The 19030-nt window shown below is 42.3% G+C and overlaps 1 protein-coding gene across 1 annotated transcript; it reads right to left on the bottom strand.

Annotated features, from left to right (window-relative positions):
* Window positions 1-16539: 16539 nt before the first annotated feature.
* On the bottom strand, window positions 16540-18531 carry LOC136533229 (zinc finger protein HD1-like). Its single transcript, XM_066525801.1, has 2 exons — window positions 17496-18531; window positions 16540-17195 (listed from the first exon to the last, which is right to left on the bottom strand). The coding sequence occupies exons 1-2, from the start codon at window positions 18318-18320 to the stop codon at window positions 16818-16820; spliced, it is 1203 nt and encodes a 400-aa protein (XP_066381898.1). The 5' UTR covers window positions 18321-18531; the 3' UTR covers window positions 16540-16817.
* Window positions 18532-19030: the final 499 nt, after the last annotated feature.

Consider the following 19030-nt stretch of genomic DNA (forward strand, 5'->3'; position numbering starts at 1 on the left):
GTGGCGTGATAGAGCCACGCCACTCTGGCTGGCGCAAGACTATCACACCCCGTCCGCTAGCGTGACACTATCACGCCGGGCGACCGTCCACACCAGAAACGTTTGGCCCGATTGGCGACTCCTTATCGCACCAGACTAGGTGGCTCGACAGGGTTGGCACGCCATTGACTCCGGCGTGACAGCCTTGTCACACCAATGTGACGAGCGCGACAGTCCGGGAAATTACCACACTTCAGCCAAAATTTTTCCAAACATACGTCCTTAAAATTGAATTTTCTTCATTTTTTCCAAACACCAAATTTGTTGCCCATTTCCTCCAAGTGACTCTATTTTTATGAAACCATTTCCTAAGTCCACCATTTCATAACTTATTAACATTGTATTTTCTTCATGGTTTCAAAACATTGGTCATATAGCATTACACACCATAAGGAATCAGACCATAACGAGTTTGAAGTATTACACACGATAAGGAGTTTGAAGCATTGTTCATACAAGTCAAGGTCATCATCATCACTTACATAAGTGTTCCATCTAGCATATACAACCACTACTACTAACACGAGTCTTCCATCTACCATGAACAAGTACTACCAAATGGCAACCCATGGTCATTTGCAAAATATGTATAGATCTTGCTACCTTTGCACAAAAGAAGCAGCGCTATCATATCAGTCCTCCATCTACCATATACAGGACCTACGTAATGCCAAACCTATTGGCATTTGTAAAATATGTACTGCACCTTGTAGGCATCAGTTGAGAGGAAACACTACTCATCATCCTCATCATCATCATCATCATTGTCATGGTCATGGTCATCGTCATCGTCATCGTCCTCCTCCATGGGTGCAGGGATATGGCCATGGTTCGGTGCATCATCAGGGACTACAAGAACGAAACAATGTCTCATTGGCAACAATTTTAAGAAGATGCACAAGTCAAAACAAATTTCTAAATCAATTACTCACATAAGCGATGATTCAAATGCCTATGGAAAAAGGTCATCTCTCTAGCATCCTCGGCCTCCTTAAAGTCGTAGGCCTCCTTGTTTTGTCGCTAGAAGCTCATCAACTCAGCCTCATTATTGTAAAAATTCAGCTATCGACCAATCACTTGAGGAAAGTCCTTTAAAATCCTATTACGGGTCTTCCATGATGGCATCTCTACCCCATACCTCGTCCTCACCTCTATCTACTTCTCCTCCCACATCCAACGCTTCATGTCTTTTTCGAGAAGCGAATGTATCTTCAGCCTCTCTAGTTACTCTCCACGACCAGGGAAGTCCTCCCAATTACATGTCCTCCCCACCAAAGCAAACACAAAGCAATGAGCAAACAAACCAGTGGCCTATGTTCATGTAGTAACTTCACCAGTTCAGTCAACTCACCCATAACTCAAACGGCCCTCCATAAGCATTGTCACAATAGTATCCATATCCTATCTTAGACGGAACAACTCCTTCATGAGCCTTGATGCCACACTTGCACTTACGGTCCGGCATCGTTGTGCATGGCCATGGCTTAATGCCTGCTTCAAACTCCACAAATTCATACTCAGAAGGCCAGTGCAATTTAGGTCCATAGTTGAACACCTCGGGTGTTTAAATATTAAAATATGCCATGTCATCATATGCATAGCACCTCATTCATGTGGTAGTGAAAATTTTGATATGCATACACTAAAACAAGTTTACCTTTATGTGGTATGTGTTGAATTGTATTGTTTGAATCAAGTTCGAAATTTTGGTTGGATTTGAATTTTCAAGAAAAACTCTGATTTTTAGTATTTAAATCCTACCCTGAAAACTCATTTCAAAATCTAAGCACATTTTGGGGTTGAGCCCAAAAGCAAAAGTGTAGAGCTTGTCAAGTTATACAAAGTTTGTTTTTGGAGTTTTCAAAGTTGTTATGAAAAATTTGAAGTAATTCGAAAAGGCGTAATTCGTTAAATGTCATCTATTTGAATTCAAAAGTTCATTTCAAAATGTAGACTGAATTAGGGGTTGGTTATAAAAGCAAAGTTGTAGAACTTTGAATTTTAAACAACTTTTATTTTTGGAGATTTTTGAGTTGTTATACAAATTTGGGAGTAATTTGGATTTTAAAACGAATGGCAATTCTATAATTAAGTGGAACAGTGTTCACCGCCTAAGCTACACCGCCGACGACCTTCGGCTTGCTTCCAGGCGCGGTCGTGGCCGTCTGTGGCTTCGCACTGGCGTGGGAAAGGCTCCTGCATGGCTTCCTTGCACTTCTGAGCCACGCTATTTAGCCTTGGCCGTCGCCGTTGGTCCCCGTTTCCTTGCTCTGCTTTTCCCGACGTCGCTGATCATCTCCGTCGAGCCCGCGCCGTCGCCGTAGTGCTTCACCGTCGTAGCCAAGCCTATCGCAGCTTCGCCTATGCCTTGCGCACCCAGCCAACCGGTCGTGGTCGTCTGACTTCGCCAAATCTCGCCGTTCTTTGCCTTTCTTCCTTCTGGCCGGCAACGTCACCAGTGACCCTGCTTCACCATGGCCGGAGCTATACGGTTAGTCTCTGCCCTCGCGTAGTGTTGCTCCATCTTCTCCGTGTTGTTGTGATTCTATGCGACTTGTTGATTGGACCATTCATACACTGCAGCCACCGGGCGTCGAGCTTGTCATTGCCGCCGTCACCATCAACGTCGACAGTAGTGCTCTCTTGCTACTCTCGGTCAATCAAGTGCCCTATTCCGATCTAGGTGAGCCGTTGATGCTATCCGAGTAGTTGTAGGTAGCTCTAGCGAGCTCTAGCGGGTAGAACGCCGTGGCGCCGCTGTGCTCTGCTCGGCCGAGCCGCCATGACCTATGTCATGCTCGAACCTCGCCGTAATCGGTTTAATTTGTGCGTCCAATCGATGCGCCGTGTTGTGAGGAACGTGTTGGTACCATCACCGTGGTTGGAGACCTCGCTGTCGGTGAGATTTCACCGATCAGCGCGTCATTGCCGTGGTCAGCGCCGAATGTAGACGATGATGGGTGGGGTTGGGTTGTCAGTGACTCAATGTTTCAAAATGGAATTTTTATATTTTCAGTATTGAATGAATAGTGATGTGAATTATTATTTTTGTGTAGATTTATTTGGAGCTCCAAAAATTATGAAAATTTTTGTGTGACTTCTCTGTGATGTATATTATTTAGGAAAAATATGAAATGTTGCTTTTCAGTAATTTTTGAATGTGATAAAAATTGCTCAATTAATTAATAAATGGATTTCCATTATTTTTCTAGGCTCAATTAATTATCCAAAAATTATGAAATTTGTTTTGCCACTTACTTATCATGTGATGAATCCTTACTAAAATTTTGAGCTCAATTAGAATAAGTTGAATTATTTCATAATTTTAAATTAAATAATTAATTCATAAAAGCAAATAGTAACCTTTAATGATTTAGGTTTTTGTTTGAAATTTTGGATTGAGTGATGACCTTGGGTCATTAGTTGATAATGATCCTTGGCAATTGATGAATGTGTTACGAAAAAGATTTAGTTCGTTTGACTTGCAACTGTACCACGAAGGAAAGTTGTATTGAATTATTAATTTTTGCATCCATCATCACGCATCATGTTTCATATTCCGCATCATGTTAAACATGGCATTGTTACTACATGTAGTGAACGAAGGTGAACACATGGTAGTTAATCAAGTTGCGGAGGAGGTTAATCCGTCTATTGAGGTCGGATCGGATAATTGTGGGATAACTTCGGATCCTAACTTTTCCATCAACAAACGCAAGCCCCGGATGCATTTAAACATATCTTGTGTTTTACAAATTGATTTCGCTTTTGCTTTTCTTTACTGCATTAAGTGATTAGGAGTTAAGTGAGAACCTAATTGATGCATTACCAATCTTGTTTTCCATATCTACCTTGTTACCAGTTTTAATTCGTATATGCCTAGTTTTGCTTAGCTATGCTTAGAATGATGAAAGTCGGGTGATTACCTATCATCTGCAAGTTTTAAATGGAACTTTGGTTACTTATGTTATCATGTGATATGAGCATGGGGAGTAAAAAATTTAGACCAGGCGGACTCGGTGTGTGTGAGCCACAAGACATGGAGGTCTTGTGAGCGGCTTCTTTCCGCCTGTGTCGATTAAGGTCCGTCCGTTGTTGAACTATGTGAGATGAGACTTTGTAGTACTAACCACATACTCCGGTAAGCCTTAACTTGACAATTCTATTACGAGAATGGCTACCGCGCACTGGGAGTGGAGAGATGGCGGGAATAGCGTGTACCCACGTGGCAGCAGGCTAGATTAGTGGAGTACTGTATTCTCAGGTGGTGCGGACCTATTCTTGTTTTAGAGGATCCGAGAATAGGTTGGTATATGTAGGTCGGGGACCTACATATGTCGTGTGGTCTGGAATTCCTAGCTAGGTCTTTAATCGGTTCGAATCGTCGTTGCTCCTCGGTTATAGAGACTCATTTCTCTGTTCATCATCATAGATAATAACTGAAACTTGAAGTGGTTTGAGAAAGTGTTGTGTACGAAGTTTCATAATCTCAATACGGATCGTGTCACCTTTGTATATGAATTTATGAAGTTTTAAATGTCAAAATAAAGAATTTTGTTAAAGAGCTTTTACGCAAAAGAACTTTGGTTATTGTTAAAGCCATACCTTGAATCCATGAGCCTGCATTCCTGAGTTTATCAGTTCTTATTTCGGTTAAGTCTTGTTGAGTACTTTTATACTCAGGGTTCGTTGACCCTTGTTGCAGGTGAGCCTCATGAGCAGATCTATTTTGGATCATGCTGCATGACTATTGTTCGATCTGACGATGAGAAGTAAATGTGTGGCCCTTGGGCAGGGCAGTTTTATTGTGTGTTTTGTATTATATTATAATGTCACTCCACTATTTTGTTTTGTAATAATCATCGAACTTAGTTGTGAGGTTTGAAACTACTGTTTTATAAACTAAGTTAATTTAAGACTTCCGCTGTTTTTACTCTGGTGTATCTATTTGAATAAACTGTTGTAATACTGCAATGACTCTGTAATGTGATCTTGCTCGGAAATCGTGGATGATTCGGGGTTCCCCGAGGACACCCGACAATCTTCTTAAGTTACCAGGAACATGTGCATGGAGGTCAAAGGTCGTTGGACAGTGACAAGTGCATGTGGGCCCTATAATTTAGGAGGTTCTGCCATAGAATGGTATCAGAGCGCGATCTTTACAAAGTCTTTGTCGTATTGGTTTACAAAAATTTCAAAATGATTTGGGATGACTAAACTTAACTTGTTAATTTGGTCCAAATTGCTTCTGACTTATCTTATCTCTTTCTCACCATTCCTTATTTGATTAAAAAGGTTTTGTGTGGAGCAGTAATCTTACTATGCCCTATATAAAAACAAATGTTGTTTATGTGCTTTATAAGCTTTGATGATTTTGTTCGTAAGAACGATTTATGCATCATGATTAATTCACTCGTTACTTCCTTCACCTCTGAGTCTGGAGTTGAGTAGTGAGTCTGGTTTGAGTAATGTAATCCATCCTAGCTGCTTTTTAGACTTTGATCAAATGGTCTTACTTGGATGAAATTGGCTTCCTATAGTATGGCTCGTACCAAGATGACGCCCCGTAAGTCCACTGGACCCAAAGGAGTTCCTCATCACCAATTTGCCCCTAGGAATGACGGTACTAGTAGTAGCAGCTCTAGGCCTGATCCCCAGGCAGAAATACAGAGGCTTTTGGCTGAGTTAGCACAGGCTACAAGAGATAGAACTTTGGATGCTATCCAAGTAGGAGAACTACAGGATCAATTGAGGCGTCTCACCACCACGCATAGGAACTATGAGAGTATGTTAGTTCGTATGGTGGATGGGAGAAATGAAGCCTGGCATAGAGAAAATGTAGCTAGAGCTAGAACTCATGAGCTAGAATTCTATGTAGAAGATTTAGAAGAACATAATACTTATCTGCATGAGGAAGTTCATAGGCTAAGCAATCTCCTAGATCCAAATCATGAACCTCAAGCTGATGCAATGGACCCCGGTGTCATCCTTGTCGATGATGGCGAATCGGAAGAAGAAGATCCAGAAGAATTAGTGATGGTTGATGAAAGTGATAATGAAGGCGGAAATGTTTTCAGAATGGATACCGAGCCTGAAGTTTGAAGTAATCAAGGAAAGGAGTAGAGTTGTATAATAGTTAGTTCTAGTTAAGTTAAGTAGTTTTTGTTTAGGTACATGCGGGTTTGTGTTTATATTAGTAAACCCTATGTAATGTGTCTGGAGTAAGCTTTTGTTGCAATTCAATAAAGACTTGTGAGTAAAGTTTGGTTTGTTATGAGCAGATGCGTCGTACGCGGGGTTCTTATATTCCTGGTACTTCACAAGATGAGAATGGTATTCCAAATCTACCACCAGTTCCAACAAATCTGGCTGATGCTATAGCCGCACTTGTCAATGTGACAGTTGAAAATTCTTGTTTGCTTCATGAGATAGCTCAAAGTAATCAGAATCAGATGCAAGGAAACCGTGGTCGCCACCATAACAGGCAGGAGGCTACATATGTTGATTTTACAGACACAAGGCCACCGGTGTTCACCAAGGCAGATGAACCATTGGAGGCTGACGATTGGCTTTGAACCATGGAGCAGAAATTTGATCTTATTCCATGCACAGAGATGTAGAAACCTGTGTTTGCTGCCCAGCAACTTAGAGATGCAGCAGGTGCCTGGTGGGCAAATCTAGTGGCTATGCAACCAGCTGGCATTCCAATAACTTGGGCAGAGTTTCGTACTACCTTCAGAGCTCATTATATTCCAGAAGGAGTGATGGCCATGAAGCTAGATGAGTTCCTTGCTTTGAAGCAAGGGGATCAAACGGTTATGCAATATGTGGGTAGATTCAATCATCTGTCGCAGTATGCATCTGAACATGTCAACACAGATGTCAAGAAAAATAAATGGTTCATGAGAGGTCTGAATACCAAATTGCAGACTATGATGACAACTTGTACCAATATCACTTATCATGAGGCAGTGAATATTGCAATTGCTTCAGAGGGAAAGTATCAGCAGCATAAGGAGCTCAAGAAGAAAAAAAGTATGCCGTCTGGATCTTTTGGAGGAAATCAAAAGAGGCAGAGGGTGATTTATCATCCAGTAAATCATAATCGTCCTCCTTATCATCCGCTGTAGTTTCAAGCCAGTCAGCAATCAAATGTCTGCCCTGCTACAACTTATCAGAATCCACAACCGACAAATGCTCCTGGTGGCAATGCTCCAACGTCCTAGGATCACAATTATTCGTGTTACAATTGTGGAAGGACCGGTCATTTCTCCAGGGAATGTCCGTATCCCAGGCAGGCTAATCAAAATTATCAAAAGGCCCCTGCCAATCAACAACAGGGTCAAGCACAGAACAAGAACCACAATCAGAATGCTCAGAAGGGCAAAGATGAAAGGAAGACAGGACGGGTGTTCTATATTCAAGCTGGGGAAATTCTAGAAGGGGAGCTAGTGATGATGGGTATGTTTCCTATTGCTAATCACCCTGCAGTTATACTTTTTGATTCGGGTGCATCTCATTCATTCATCAATAGAACATTTGTGGTAAAGCATGAAATTTCAATTGGGGCAACAAAGGAAAATTTCTTTATACAGTCGCCCAGGGGACGTCTGTGTACTAAGGAAATGGTATACCAGGTATCCATAAACCTAGGTGGACATATTTTTTCCACTACCATGATTATCCTAAAGGATCAGGATATAGATGTAATTTTGGGAATGAATTGGATCTATCAGCATAAGGCTGTTATAGATGCTTTGAATAGAACTATAAGGGTGAGTTTGCCAGATAGTAATTCTCAACTTCTCATCCAACTTCCAACCTTAAGAAGATCAGGGGGCAAGGTTTGTGCAACTGCTGTCAAAGAAATTAGAGATATCCCGGTAGTGTGTGAATTTATGGATGTGTTTCCTGAAGATTTACCCGGTCTACCACCTGATAGGAATGCCTAGTTTAACATAGAGTTGCAACCTAGAACAACTCTGATTTCTTGAAGAGCTTATAGGATGCCACCTAAGGAATTGGCCGAGTTGAAGACTCAGTTACAAGAATTGATTGAGAAGGGGTTTATCCAACCTAGTTCATCACCTTGGAGATGTCCGGCAATTTTTGTGAAAAAGAAAGATGAGACCCTGAGGTTATGTGTCAACTATCGTCCATTGAATGAAGTGACCATCAAGAATAAGTATCCCTTACCTTGGATAGATTTTCTTTTTGATCAATTGGCTGGAGCCAAAGTTTTCTCCAAGATAGATTTGAGGTCAGGATATCACCAAATCAAGATAAAGCCTGAAGATATTCCCAAAACGGCATTTACCACAAGATATGGATTATATGAATACTTGGTAATGTCTTTTGGTTTGACAAATGCTCCAGCTCATTTCATGTATCTGATGAATTCAGTATTCATGCCTGAGTTAGACAAGTTTGTAGTGGTATTTATTGATGACATTCTAGTATATTCCAAGAATAAGGAAGAACATGCGGAACATCTCAGAATTGTTCTGACCCGCTTGAGAGAACATCAACTTTATGCCAAATTCAGCAAGTGTGATTTTTGGCTTAAGGAAGTACAATTTCTTGGACATGTCTTGTCAGCTGAAGGTGTTGCAGTTGATCCAACCAAAGTGAAGGATGTGCTTGATTGGAAACCGCCAACTACAGTTCATCAAGTTCGGAGTTTTCTAGGATTGGCGGGGTATTACCGTCGGTTTATTCTAGATTTCTCTAAAGTATCAAAGTCTATAACTGAATTGTTGAAGAACCAAGTCAAGTTTATCTGGTCATCTGATTGTGAAGAGGCTTTCCAGACCTTGAAGAGACTGTTGACCACTGCACCAATATTAGCCCAACCTAATATCGAGAAGCCGTTTGATGTTTATTGTGATGCTTCAGGTATTGGTATTGGATGTGTATTGATGCAAGAAGGCTGAGTCATTGCCTATGCATCCAGGCAACTTAAACAACATGAAGAACACTATCTGACTCATGATCTGGAGTTAGCAGCTGTGGTCCATGCTCTGAAGATTTGGCGACATTACCTGCTTGGTAATACGTGCCATATTTATATAGACCACAAGAGCTTAAAGTATATCTTTACTCAGTCAGAGTTGAACATGCGACAAAGAAGATGGTTAGAACTGATTAAAGATTATGACTTGGAAGTACATTATCACCCCGGTAAAGCAAATGTGGTTGCAGATGCCCTTAGTCGCAAAAGTTATTGCAATTGTCTGGCAGTGAGAACAATGGGTTTGACTTTATGTCAAGAAATGGAGAAGTTGAATGTAGAAGTAATTCAACAAGGTAGTTTGACCAACATAATTGTTGAAGCCACTATTCGAGATCAAGTTATTGTTGCTCAAAAAGAAAACAAGGGTATAGCCCATATCAAAGAAAGGGTCAGGAATGGAAAAGCGGAATGCTTCAGCATAGATGATGAAGGTGTGTTATGGTTCAAGGATCACCTGGTGGTACCAAAGGTTCCTGAGTTGCGACAATCAATTCTGGAAGAGGCACATGCTACTAGGTTATCTATCCATCCGGGAAGTAACAAGATGTACCATGACTTGAAACAAAGATTTTGGTGGACCAAAATGAAGATAGAAATTGCTAGATACATAGCAAAGTGTGATACTTGTCAAAAGGTGAAAGCTATACATTTGAGGTCTGCGGGTGAATTACAACCATTACCTATTCCATCTTGGAAGTGGGAGGACATAAGTATGGACTTTATTGTTGGTCTACCCAAGACATCAAAGGGATTTGACTCAATATGGGTTATTGTAGATCGACTAACCAAGTTCGCACATTTTCTTCCGGTCCAGAATACATATCTCACTATACGATATGCCAAGATGTATTTAGAGCGAATCATGAGCCTCCATGGAGTACCCAAGACTATTGTGTCCGATAGGGGTACACAGTTTGTCTCCAGCTTTTGGAAATAGTTGCATTCTTCATTGGGTACCAAACTACTATATAGTATAGCTTATCATCCGTAGACTGATGGTTAGACTAAAAGGGTCAATCAAGTACTTGAAGATATGTTAAGATGTTGTGTTCTTAACTATTCCAAGAAGTGGGATGAATGTTTGCCTTTGGCTGAGTTCTCATACAATAATAGTTATCAGGAGAGCATTAGAATGGCTCCATTTGAAGCACTCTATGGTCGTAGATGCAGAACATCACTGAGTTGGTCTGAACCCGGGGAAAGAAGATTATTTGGAGTTGACCTTGTGAAAGAAACAGAAGACAAGGTTAGGCAAATACAAAGTAATTTGAAGATAGCTCAGTCCCGACAAAAGAGTTATGCAGATAAACGACATAGACCATTGGTGTTTAACAAGGGAGATTTTGTATATCTGAAGGTATCACCAATGAAGGGAGTTACCCTTTTTGGTGTTAAAGGCAAGTTGGCACCTCGATATATTGGACCATTTCAAATTTTAGAGAGATATGGAAAAGTGGCATATCGCTTGAAGCTACCCGAACATCTTTCAGCTATGCATGATGTGTTCCATGTTTCTCAATTAAAGAAGTGTCTCCGAGTGCCTGAGCAGAATGTTGAGGTTGAAGGAGTGGAACTTGAACCTGATTTGACTTATTCTGAATATCCTATCCGAGTTCTGGATCAGAAAGATCGTGTCACACAAGGAGGACAATCAAGTTCTACAAGATACAATGGAATCAACATTCCGAAGAAGAAGCTACTTGGGAATCCGAAGATTACTTGCTAGAAAATTTTCCAGAGTTTCTTGCGTCGATATAGAATAATGTTAGTCTGCTTTGTTGATAAGAATCATGTTTGTAAAGGAACCTCAGCTGTTTTATGGACAAGTTTTGGATGTTTTTGGACTGACACATTTCCTTTTCCATTACTTACCCTATGCCTTTGAATCTTGGAACGAGATTTCTTTTTGGGGAAAGGATTGTAACACCTCGGGTGTTTAAATATTAAAATATGTCATGTCATCATATGCATAGCACCTCATTCATGTGGTAGTGAAAATTTTGATATGCATACACTAAAACAAGTTTACCTTTATGTGGTATGTGTTGAATTGTATTGTTTGAATCAAGTTCGAAATTTTGGTTGGATTTGAATTTTCAAGAAAAACTCTGATTTTCAGTATTTAAATCCTACCCTGAAAACTCATTTCAAAATCTAAGCACATTTTGGGGTTGAGCCCAAAAGCAAAAGTGTAGAGCTTGTCAAGTTATACAAAGTTTGTTTTTGGAGTTTTCAAAGTTGTTATGAAAAATTTGAAGTAATTCGAAAAGGCGTAATTCGTTAAATGTCTCCTATTTGAATTCAAAAGTTCATTTCAAAATGTAGACTGAATTAGGGGTTGGTTATAAAAGAAAAGTTGTAGAACTTTGAATTTTGAACAACTTTTATTTTTGGAGATTTTTGAGTTGTTATACAAATTTGGGAGTAATTTGGATTTTAAAACGAATGGTAATTCTGTAATTAAGTGGAACAGTGTTCACCGCCTAAGCTACACCGCCGACGACCTTCGGCTTGCTTCCAGGCGCGGTCGTGGCCGTCTGTGGCTTCGTGCTGGCGTGGGAAAGGCTCCTGCGTGGCTTCCTTGCGCTTCTAAGCTACGCTATTTAGCCTTAGCCATCGCCGTTGGTCCCCGTTTCCTTGCTCTGCTTTTCCCAACGTCGCTGATCATCTCCGTCGAGCCTGCGCCGTCGCCGTAGTGCTTCACCATCGTAGCCAAGCCTGTCGTAGCTTCGCCTACGCCTTGCGCACCCAGCCAATCAGTCGTGGTCCTGACTTCGCCAAATCTCGCCGTTCTTTGCCTTTCTTCCTCGCGGCCAGCAACGTCACCGGTGACCCCGCTTCACTGTGGCTAGAGCTATACGGTTAGTCTCTGCCCTCGCATAGTGTTGCTCCATCTTCTCCATGTTGTTGTGATTCTATGTGACTTGTTGATTGGACCGTTCATCCACTGCAGCCACCGGGCGTCGAGCTTGTCATTGCCGCCATCGCCATCAACGTCGACAGTAGTGCTCTCTTGCTGCTCTCGGTCAACCAAGTGCCCTGTTCCGATCTAGGTGAGCCGTTGATTCTATCCGAGTAGTTGTAGGTAGCTCTAGCGAGCTCTAGCGGGTAGAACGCCATGGCGCCACCGAGCTCTGCTCAGCCGAGCCGCCATGACCGATGTCATGCTCGAACCTCACCGTAATCGGTTTAATTTGTGCCTCCAATCGATGCGCCGTGTTGTGAGGAACGTGTTGGTACCATCGCCGTGGCTAGAGACCTCGCCGTCGGCGAGATTTCGCCGGTCAGCGCGTCGTTGCCGTGGTCAGCGCCGAAGGTAGACGATGACGGGTGGGGTCGGGTTTTCATTGACTCAGTGTTTCAAAATGGAATTTTTATATTTTCAGTATTGAATGAATAGTGATGTGAATTGTTATTTTTGTGTAGATTTATTTGGAGCTCCACAAATTATGAAAATTTTTGTGTGACTTCTCTGTGATGTATATTATTTAGGAAAAATATGAAATGTTGTTTTTCAGTACTTTTTGAATGTGATAAAAAATTGCTCAATTAATTAATAAATGGATTTCCATGATTTTTCTAGGCTCAATTAATTATCCAAAAATTATGAAATTTGTTTTGCCGCTTACTTATCATGTGATGAATCCTTACTAAAATTTTGAGCTCAATTAGAATAAGTTGAATTATTTCATAATTTTAAATTAAATAATTAATTCATAAAAGCAAATAGTAACCTTTAATGATTTAGGTTTTTGTTTGAAATTTTGGATTGAGTGATGACCTTGGGTCATTAATTGATAATGATCCTTGGCAATTGATGAATGTGTTACGAAAAAGATTTAGTTCGTTTGACTTGCAACTGTACCGCGAAGGAAAGTTGTATTGGATTATTAATTTTTGCATCCATCATCACGCATCATGTTAAACATGGCATTGTTACTATGTGTAGTGAACGAAGGTGAACACGTGGTAGTTAATCAAGTTGCAGAGGAGGTTAATCCGTCTATTGAGGTCGAATCAGATAATTGTGGGACGACTCCGGATCCTAACTTTTCCATCAACGAAGGCAAGCCCCGGATGTATTTAAACCTATCTTTTGTTTTACAAATTGATTTCGCTTTTGCTTTTCTTTACTGCATTAAGTGATTAGGAGTTAAGTGAGAACCTAATTGATGCATTACCAATCTTGTTTTCCATATCTACCTTGTTACCAGTTTTAATTCGTATATGCCTAGTTTTGCTTAGCTATGCTTAGAACGATGAAAGTCGGGTGATTACCTGTCATCTGCAAGTTTTAAATGGAACTTTGGTTACTTATGTTATCATGTGATATGAGCATGGGGAGTAAGAAATTTAGACCGGGCGGACTCGGTGTGTGTGAGCCACAAGACATGGAGGTCTTGTGAGCGGCTTCTTTCCGCCTGTGTCGATTAAGGTCCGTCCATTATTGAACTGTGTGAGATGAGACTTTGTAGTACTAACCACATACTCCGGTAGGCCTTAACTTGGCAATTCTATTACGAGAATGGCTACTCGCGCACTGGGAGTGGAGAGATGGCGGGAATAGCGTGTACCCACATGGCAGTGGGCTAGATTAGTGGAGTACTGTATTCTCGGGTGGTGCGGACCTGTTCTTGTTTTAGAGGATCCGAGAATAGGTTGGTATATGTAGGTCGGGGACCTGCATATGTCATGTGGTCTGGAATTCTCAGCTGGGTCTTTAATCGGTTCGAATCGTCGTTGCTCCTCGGTTATGGAGACTCATTTCTCTGTTCATCATCGTAGATAATAACTGAAACTTGAAGTGGTTTGAGAAAGTGTTGTGTACGAAGTTTCATGATCTCAATACGGATCGTGTCATCTTTGTATATGAATTTATGAAGTTTTAAATGTCAAAATAAAGAATTTTGTTAAAGAGCTTTTACGCAAAAGAACTTTGGTTATTGTTAAAGCCATACCTTGAATCTATGAGCCTGCATTCCTGAGTTTATCAGTTCTTATTTCGGTTAAGTCTTGTTGAGTACTTTTGTACTCAGGGTTTGTTGACCCTTGTTGCAGGTGAGCCTCATGAGCAGATCTATTTTGGATCGTGCTGCATGACTATTGTTCGATCTGACGATGAGAAGTAAATGTGTGGCCCTTGGGCAGGGCAGTTTTATTGTGTGTTTTGTATTATATTATAATGTCACTCCACTATTTTGTTTTGTAATAATCATCGAACTTAGTTGTGAGGTTTGAAACTACTGTTTTATAAACTAAGTTATTGTAAGACTTCCGCTGTTTTTACTCTGGTGTATCTATTTGAATAAACTGTTGTAACACTGCAATGACTCTGTAATGTGATCCTGCTCGGAAATCGTGGATGATTCGGGGTTCCCCGAGGACACCCGACAGTCTTCTTAAGTTACCAGGAACATGTGCATGGAGGTCAAAGGTCGTTGGACAGTGATAAGTGCATGTGGGCCCTATAATTTAGGAGGTTCTGCCACAATAGTTGTACTCCTCAAAGTTACAAGATGAGAACCCTCTCTTCAAAAACAAAATGTTCCAAGTGTAACATTGCATGTGCAAAGCGCATACAAGCTTAGAGATAGATTGCTTTCATGAGAACTTACATAATCTGGCAATCCATTGCGATAGAAGGCTGTGAATGCTCCACGTTGGCTGGGAGTAGTTAGTAGCGCAGACACTCCACAATTGCATTTAGCAGTACTGGTTAGACGGCGCAAAGCAGCGTCAACATTCTCCGCCTCTGTCATTTCTAGAGGGTTCAGTGGTGGCGGAACTTAACGAACAAATTCCGAATATGGAACGCTATTCCAGGGGTCATAAGGAAACCGCATAATCGACAGATTGAACAATTCATCGTCGTCGATCCACTGATAGAAGCTGCATCCCTCTAGGTAGGCATCAAGTGTTGAGGGACGATACTTAAGTTGGCAACAATAGAAAGCACGCCCAGCTGACGTGGAATGCCTTGACTGCTTCACAAATGCCGGTAACCCATAGTAACACAACAGTGTTGGCTCTGCTAGTAGAAAAGGATCGATAGCACCATGATCCTTCGGATAGTGCATGAATTGGTTGTTATTTGAAACCGCCACTGAACCTATTACAAAGTAGTTCAACAAAGCAAAGATATGAACCAATACTATTACACAGTTCAACAACAATTTCCATCTCAATCATCTCTATAATCATGTAAACCCATGAAGCCAAACCCTAAAACTAAATTATTGAATGTAAATGATGTATATAAATATATAGTCAAACTCATCTATACATCTAATCACCAAAAAAACTTCAAATCACACACTTCCAAGAAAGTTTACTAACAACAGTCTAACCCATACTGTTGTCTAAACCAGTGCACTCAAACCCTAAAGCACTGGCAACTAAAACCAATCACAAAAATCATAAAAGTTCAACAAGTACGACATGAACCATAATATATTAGACGTGATTAGCCAAAGCAACTTTCATTCAACCAAACAAAAGCATGTATTGCATACAATAGTGTAAACCAGAGCAGTATATAAACATCAACTAAACAAAAAAAACATCAGAGGTGAGCGAGTCATACCTCATGCATGAGACCATTCAAACCTGAAATGCAAATGCAAACTTTGATCAAAGGCAAATAGAGGATTGACGAAAGAGAAGAGAGAGAAGAGAGTAACGTGAGCTCTCCCAAGCTCGCCCAGAACGAAGGGAGAGAGAAGAGAGGGAGGAAAAAGGAGATGGGCCACGGCCTTATATGCGCCTGTCACGCCAGAGTCGCTGGCGCGACAGGCCAGGGCCCACGCTATGCCACGTCAGCTCCGGTCAACCATCGACGTTAGCGTGGCTCCCCTTGTCGCGCCAGTGTATGTGGCGCGACAGTATGGTACTGGGTCAGTTTTACAAATATTTTTTTTGGATTAGTGTTAAAATACTGATTAAAAAAGATTAAAAAAATCCAAGACTATCCTACTGGTGACGGTTGCCAGATCTAAGGGGCGGTGGTGCTTCTTTAGTGAATTTCCTCTAATTGCAGTGTGTGCAATAGTATCAGGGAGCAAGTTCCATGGACATTAAATGCATAGTGATTTAGCTGGTTTTTCTAGTGAACTAGATTTGTGATCACGAACATTTAAGTTTAGCCAGAGATGATAAGCTGTATAAGTGATCAAGATTCGTGAAATGGTGAACGTTCCATTCCATCCGTAGTACTAGAGAAATAAAGTCACCAAGATTCGTGAAATGGTTGCTAGTTAAAGGAAAGAGGAATATAATGCACTGAGCATGAGAAAGCACTTTCTGATATATTCTCTCGTTTGATTCAGGAAATAGCCTGAGGTGCTTTTGTATATATTAATGGTTTAGGTACTTTTCACTCTGAGTGTTACATAGTACATCAGATAGTGCTGATCACTGACCACTGACCACTCATGGTATAACTGAACCATCCAAGCTACAGTGTTTCGAATCACGAAGTCATGTCCCTGTTCCATAGCATTACTGCTTTATGCTGCTGCTAATCTGTGGCAACAAAGAATGATTTGCACACTAATTCCCAATTCCATTTTATTTATTTATTTTGCTCTCTGTTCACTTAAAAGTGTTAAGAGTGACTGAGCAGGTACTAACAGTATATGTTGACCTGCTATATGAAATTAGAAACCAAAACTCAAATGCTAAGGTACTCGACCTTATCACTATGGTCAACACATGTTCCTATTACACATATATATATGGTAATAATGTCTCATCCACCAAAGTTCCTTCAGAACCATGGAACGGTACCATAGCTACCACCAGACGACAGAGCTGCAGTTGAGAACATCTGGTCCACTTCGATTTCCATATCAGAAGATCTTTTGGCGAAGCGCCCCTTGATCCTCGGCCGTGCTTCTGCATATGTCTTCCTCGTCGCATAACGTATGGTCTTCTCAAACTTTCTGCTCTTCTTCTTCTCCTTGTACCTGAGGACCCTGGCCTCTCTGTCCATGGAGGTCAAGTGAAATGGCATCTGAAGCGAAGGACCTGACGAGAAGAGGCTGATGGCTCCAGCAGGTGTCAGCAGGATGCCGGAGTTTGGCATGTCTGTTGCTGCCATGTTGTCTGGTACTATACCCACTTCCATTGATGATGAGAAAGATATCTGAGATGGAATCGGCGAATGGTCACTGAAATATGCGAATCATAAGGGCATTGCAGGTGTCATAGACGACCCTGCAATGATATGTAGTAGATGTGGTTTAATTTATGGACGTTAATTCTGCACATGGAAAAAAGGTGCAATCTTTTTTTAACTGTTGCAAAGTACTCCTAAAAGACAAGATGAAGTGTAAAATGGTGAGGATAAATTTGGACTACTTACCCCTAAAATAACATTGAAACCTCAAAACAAGCACATGACAGCATATATAGTGATAGTAATAGTAGTAATAGATGGACTCACGCTGTTACTGATGGAATCTGTGTAAGCACTGACCCCGGCAGTCATGGAGGCAGCCTGCTCTGCCCCAAGAACTCCATAGCCACTCTGCTGCTGCTGCTCATTGGCCATCGCGACCTCTGAAGGCACCAGGTACTCGCTTCCCTCCTTCTCTTCAAATTCCTTTTGCAGCAGCAGCTGCTGCTGTTGCTGTTCTTGCATCCCGTACTGTTTTGGGTTGCTGTTGATGTGGTTGTCACAGTAGGAATTGTACCCGACGAGATCGAAGTACTCATCAACATCTGCGTAGAACGTGCTGGTGTTGCTGCTGATGTTGTTGTTGTCGCTGCTGCAATTGCAATTGTTGTTGTCTGAAACTGGGTCCTTGGTGTTGGTGAGCAGCAGCCACGAGTCGACCTCCTCTTCCTTGTCACCCACGGCCACGGCTGTGGCCGCTGCCTCGGCAAACGCAGAAGCAGCCGGGATGGCCGCGACGGGTAGCGGCAGCACGGGCACGCGCTGGTGCCTCCCCGCGAGCGGGTTGGCGGAGTGGACCTGCACGTCGCAGACGGCGCAGAGCGCGGCGGCCTCGGCGCGGCACGCCAGCACGGCGGGCGCGCGCTCGCAGGCCTCGCAGACGCGCACGCGCTCGTGGCGCGACGCCACGTGGTTGGCGGCGTGCACCCGCGCGTCGCACGACGCGCACAGGTACGCCGCGTCGGCGTGGCAGTACACCACGCTGGGCGCCCCGCGGCACCCGTCGCAGGGCCTGGCCCATGCCGGGCCTTCCCCGCCGCCTCTTCCAGCGACCTCCTCGTCGACAACGTTGGCGCCGAAGTTATAGTTCATGAACGGATCGGGGAGGCTGTCACTTGCACTTGTTGCACTACAAAGACCAGACCAGCAGCCTGTTGTAGCTGCAGGACCGACTGTTGTGTTCCCTTCACTATGCTATGTGGGTGTATATGTCTTCTCCTGATCCTCTACCTCTCATGGCTGGCTGTCTCCTATGCTATCCTGCTACTCTATGTGCGTTGTCGGAGTATGAGTTTGTGGGGAGGCTAAGGGGAAGTCAAGTCACCAACGCTAGCTGCAAGTGCAATGCAGAGTAGTACTAATAGGAGGGTGGGTGTCAGTGGAATCCATCTCCAGGCCGTGACACTTGGCGTCATTCTTGGGGCGGAGCAGTGCTGTGTGGCCTATCTTGTGGCTGGCTTTGGATGTCGCGACCGCGAGCGCCAATGCTCAGACGTCGAGTCGTTTTCAGATAAAGATTTGATGCTTTGTTGGCGATGCAAGGCTGGAGAATTAGACCGGCCGGCCTGAGTGTACTTGACTTTCATTGCAGGTACGTAATCCTCTCCTCTTGACCAGATTTGCTTCTCTAGGAGCTTTTAAGCGAAAGCAGTATATATGCATGCATGCTTGCTGTTTGCAGACAGAAATCCTAGGCTAGGAGGTCATCTGAACTGGACAGTTGCTGATCGAGCTAGGGAATTATCTGGTATGTTATGTCCTACCTAGTATATGCATGATTTGGCACTAACATTCCTTTGACT

This window comes from Miscanthus floridulus, unplaced genomic scaffold, assembly GCF_019320115.1.
Source record: "Miscanthus floridulus cultivar M001 unplaced genomic scaffold, ASM1932011v1 fs_815_5_6, whole genome shotgun sequence".
Lineage (NCBI taxonomy): Eukaryota > Viridiplantae > Streptophyta > Magnoliopsida > Poales > Poaceae > Miscanthus > Miscanthus floridulus.